Source organism: Lepidothrix coronata, unplaced genomic scaffold (genome assembly GCF_001604755.1).
Source record: "Lepidothrix coronata isolate B3197 unplaced genomic scaffold, Lepidothrix_coronata-1.0 Scaffold160, whole genome shotgun sequence".
NCBI classification, from domain to species: domain Eukaryota; kingdom Metazoa; phylum Chordata; class Aves; order Passeriformes; family Pipridae; genus Lepidothrix; species Lepidothrix coronata.
Window position 1 is genome coordinate 1,959,154 of NW_016690340.1, and position 4,093 is coordinate 1,963,246.

Consider the following 4,093-nt stretch of genomic DNA (forward strand, 5'->3'; position numbering starts at 1 on the left):
AACCTAAACCTGCCCTGGGGCAGCTCAAGGCTGTGCCCTCTTGTCCTGCTGCTGGTTCCTGACAGCAGAGCCCGACCCCCCCCGGCTCCCCCCTCCTGGCAGGGAGTTGCAGAGAGTGAGAAGGTCTCCCCTGAGCCTCCTCCTGTCCAGGCTGAGCCCCCCCAGCTCCCTCAGCCTCTCCTCACAGCACTTGTGCTCCACACCCTTCCCCAGCCTCATTGCCCTTCTTTGGACATGACCTCAAACCCCCACAGGCCGTGGTGGTGGTTCAAAGGCTCTCACAGCACCTGCAGAACAACCCCCAGGAAAACAGGAACAATCCTCTTAAAAAGCAGGGTAGGGTGCTATGAGAAAATACACAAATTAAATCCCTTTTTCCTTGCAGAACAACCTTTCCCAGACTGCCCCAAGGCAGAGCAGCATCCCAGGAGCCCTCCAGCCCCCGCAGCAGACTCACATTGTAGAGGATGTCTGTCCATCCCTCCATGGTGATGCACTGGAAGACGGTGAGCACAGCGAAGAGGATGTTGTCGAAGTTGGTGATGCCGTAGTTGGGCCCCTGCCAGTACTCCCTGCAGGTGGTCCCGCTCTCACACTGCCTGGCAGGGGGCTCCTCTCCACAAGGGAAATCTCCCACCTCATCACCTGCAGAGAGGGGAGAACAGTTACCACCTGAAGCCACGGAAGCAGCTGGACCCTCCCTGCGGCACTGCAGGGACATCAGGCACATCTTGGGTTTCCACTATAAAGTCATGATGCCCATGTAATCATTTATCTACTGCTGTGGTATAAGAGATGGTTTAGGGTGCAGCAGAGTGCCCATAATTTATAGTTTGCCCCACCTCATGTCATGGAATCACGGAAACGACCTCTGTGATCCTCATGTCCAACTGTCACCACAGCACCAGCACCATGTTCACCACAAACCACGTCCCCAGGTGCCACGTCCACAGGATTTGAACTCTTCCAGGGATGGTCACTCCACCACTTCCCTGTTCCAATGCCTGACCACCCTTCCAGTGAAGAAATTTTCCCTAATCTCCACATGGTGCAACTTGAGGCCGTTTCCTCTCATCCTGGCACTTGTCACCTGGCAGAAAAGACTCCCAAACTGCTAAGAATTTCCAGCTTATGACAGCTGACCACATTTAAGAGGCCTGCAAACAGTGTAAGAACAGCTGTATGTGACAAACACCACAAAAACCCCCAAAAGTGTGGTAAAAAAACAAGGGCTTGGGGACAGCACATAATTCAAATGTCCTACAGCACAGCCAGGGGTTAATATTGACACAACATTCAAGCTAAAGGGGAGGTTCTGAATCAAGAAAGATCTGGTTGTGGACAGCCCCAGAATTGTCCAGGTACAGATGTTAGACCACAGCTGCATGAGGAGCCCTTTTTCTCATAAGGGAGTTCCACCACAGCAGCCTGAAGGGTGGACTGAGGGCTCCAGCCCCTCTGTAAGCTCCCCATTTTTGCTCCATGTGGCAGGAAAAGCATCCAGCTGATGGTGCTTCTCTGCTGGGTTTCATTTCACACCCAGAGAAGGCAAAGGTGGGTGAATCTGTCAGTGAAGGACCACCAGGGATGGCCAGGAGGGTGCTCAGCACCCTCCAGGGTGAAGCCTGAAGGGTTTCAGCCCTCCAGAGCAGGTTGGAAAATTAAAGTGCTGAGTTTTCAGAGTAACCAAACATGCTAAGTAATATTCCTATTTACAGAGATGCAATTTGGGGAAGCATTAAAGGGTTTTTAAAGTGACACATTATGGTAATGGAGCAGCAAACTGCACAAAATCCAATTCACCAGGGGGGAAACAAGAGCAGCACTAACGAGAATTAGGAATAATCATTCCACGGAGCAGAGGCTGCAGGAGGAAAACAAGGCTGTCACTGTGGACCAGGATAAGAGCGTGTGTATATACATATATATAAATATATATATTTATATGTGACACACTTTCCTGTTGACTCAACACCTTGATGCAGGGCAAAGCTCCAGCTCCCATATGGGTCACCACAGGCTTTCACGAGGGCTTAGTGAGAGAAGGCTGCAAAAAGAAAATGCCAAATCTGGCTTGTGCAGATCGTTTGGGAGGGTGCGTTAAAAGGGGATCCAGTTTCATCTCGGTTTGGCTTCTTGCCGCCAGGTAATGCTGTGAAAATTCAGTTCTCAGAGGGTTGGGTGGGGTTTTTTCTTTTTTGAAAAAGGGAAGAGGACTGGCCCCGTGGCTGGAGAAGGCGGAGAAAAGGGGAATCTCAAGGAAAAATGGGAAATAAACGTGATGCCCTTCTCTTTTGGAGCAGCTTCAGGGCACTTGGGCTGGGTCAGCTGCTTAAAAACGATCCTGTGTCAGGGAAACAGGAAAGAATGGAGGATGCAGGGAGAGGGAAACAAGTCAGGTATCCACTGGAACATGCTCTGCCATCACAGAATCTTTCAGTTGGAAGGGGCTCACAAGGATCATCGAGTCCAGCTCTGAAGGGATCCCAACCAGGGATCAAACCCACAGCCTGGGTGTTGTCAGCACCGTGCTCTGACCCGCTGAGCTAACACTGATTTTCACCCATTTTCATTCCAATAAAGCTGCATTTCCACACCGCAGAGCTCAAATTGCCCCGTTTTGGTCCCCACCATCCCTCCTCGCCGCTGTTTATTCCTGACCCGCCCGGGGCTGCGGGCTCAGCAGGGTTAGAGCAACACTCGTTGCTGACACCTCCACTTGGTTCCCCTCCTGATGCGCTGAGGTGACACTTGGTACCTCTCATGCGGCTCCCGATTCCAGGAAAAATCCCGGGAGCTCGCTCACTTCGGGGATTTGGAACAGACACAAGCACCAGCGACTCCTCCTCCTCCTCCTCGCATTTCCTCCCCTCTGGCAGAGACGTCTCTTTAATGAGCTTCCCATTTCCACTCTCCGGCCCGCTCGGAGCCCGCGGCTCGTTAATGCACCTCTTTGGAGATGCTGATGAGGTTTTAAAAGGCTCCGCTGATGGGTTGTGGCCGCTCTGCCGCTCCAGGGACGGCAGCGCCAGGAAACCTCCCCGCATCTCCCTCCCAGAAACACCATTTTCCCGCCCAGCAGCTGGGATGGATCCCCGTAATTCACCCAACGACATCAAGCAGCACTTTGGGACAGAGGTGCTCAATGCCCTTCAGGACACGGGGGTGCACAGACACCTTCCCCACCCCCGGGGAGGGGGTCCAGGGAAGCTGACCCGTGTCCTCCCACCGAGGTGCCGGGTGATGGGATGCAGGGATGGAATGGAATGTGCTGAGATGGAAGGGACCCACAGGGATCATCCAGTCCAATTTACAGGGCAACCCAACAATCCCTGAGAGTGTTGTCCAAACTCTCCTGGAGCTCTGGCAGCCTTGGGGCTGTGCCCACTGCCCTGGGGAGCCTGGGCAGTGCCCAACCAGCCTCTGGGGGAAGAACCTTTTCCTGAGATCCAACCTGACCCTGCCCTGACACAGTTCCAGCCATTCCCTGGGTGCTGTCCCTGGTCCCCTCAGAGCAGAGCTCAGTCCCTGCCCCTCCTCTGCCCCTCCCCAGGAAGCTGGAACTGCCATGAGCTCTCCCCTCAGTCTCCTCTGCTCCAGCTGAACACCCCAAGTGCCCTCAGTGTCCTCCCCCGGCTTCAAATCAAGGCCCTTCTCCATCCTCATTGCCCTCCAGTTTGCACAGAGCTTTGCAGGAGCAGGGGAAATTCTTCCTTATGTTCCTATGGAATGTTTTCCCAACATTCCACAGGAGCAGAAGCTCATCCAAAGCTCTGTGTGAACCAAGTGTGTTCAACTGTTTCCATGTTGCTGTTAGAAAGCTCTGTGAGGGTGCCCAGAGACTTGGCAGGGATGTTGTTTTATTATCATCTGAATGCATGTAAAGAAATTAATATTAAGACCTACTAGTGAAAATCACTGAAAATACAGGATTGTGTTTTAAAGACAGTCAGTTTTACCTTAAAATGCAATGGTTTGACAACAAGAACAATATTTTCTTCTGGGCACAGACCAGTTGCCCAGAGAAGCTGTGGCTGCCCCTGGATCCCTGGAAGTGTCCAAGGCCAGGTTGGACGGGGCTTGGAGCAACCTG

General features: G+C 52.8%; 1 protein-coding gene across 17 annotated transcripts in view; it reads right to left on the reverse strand.

Annotated features, from left to right (window-relative positions):
• Window positions 1–4,093, reverse strand: part of LOC108504370 (voltage-dependent N-type calcium channel subunit alpha-1B-like) — a 301,566-nt gene that overhangs the window by 183,933 nt on the left and 113,540 nt on the right. For all 17 annotated transcript variants that reach the window (XR_001877084.1, XM_017829234.1, XM_017829229.1 and 14 more), the window contains exon 6: window positions 458–645. Coding sequence is in view for 16 of the 17 variants with exons in the window: in XM_017829234.1 (XP_017684723.1) it covers window positions 458–645 (188 nt within the window). In the remaining variant the exon portion in view is untranslated. The remainder of the gene's footprint in view (window positions 1–457; window positions 646–4,093) is intronic.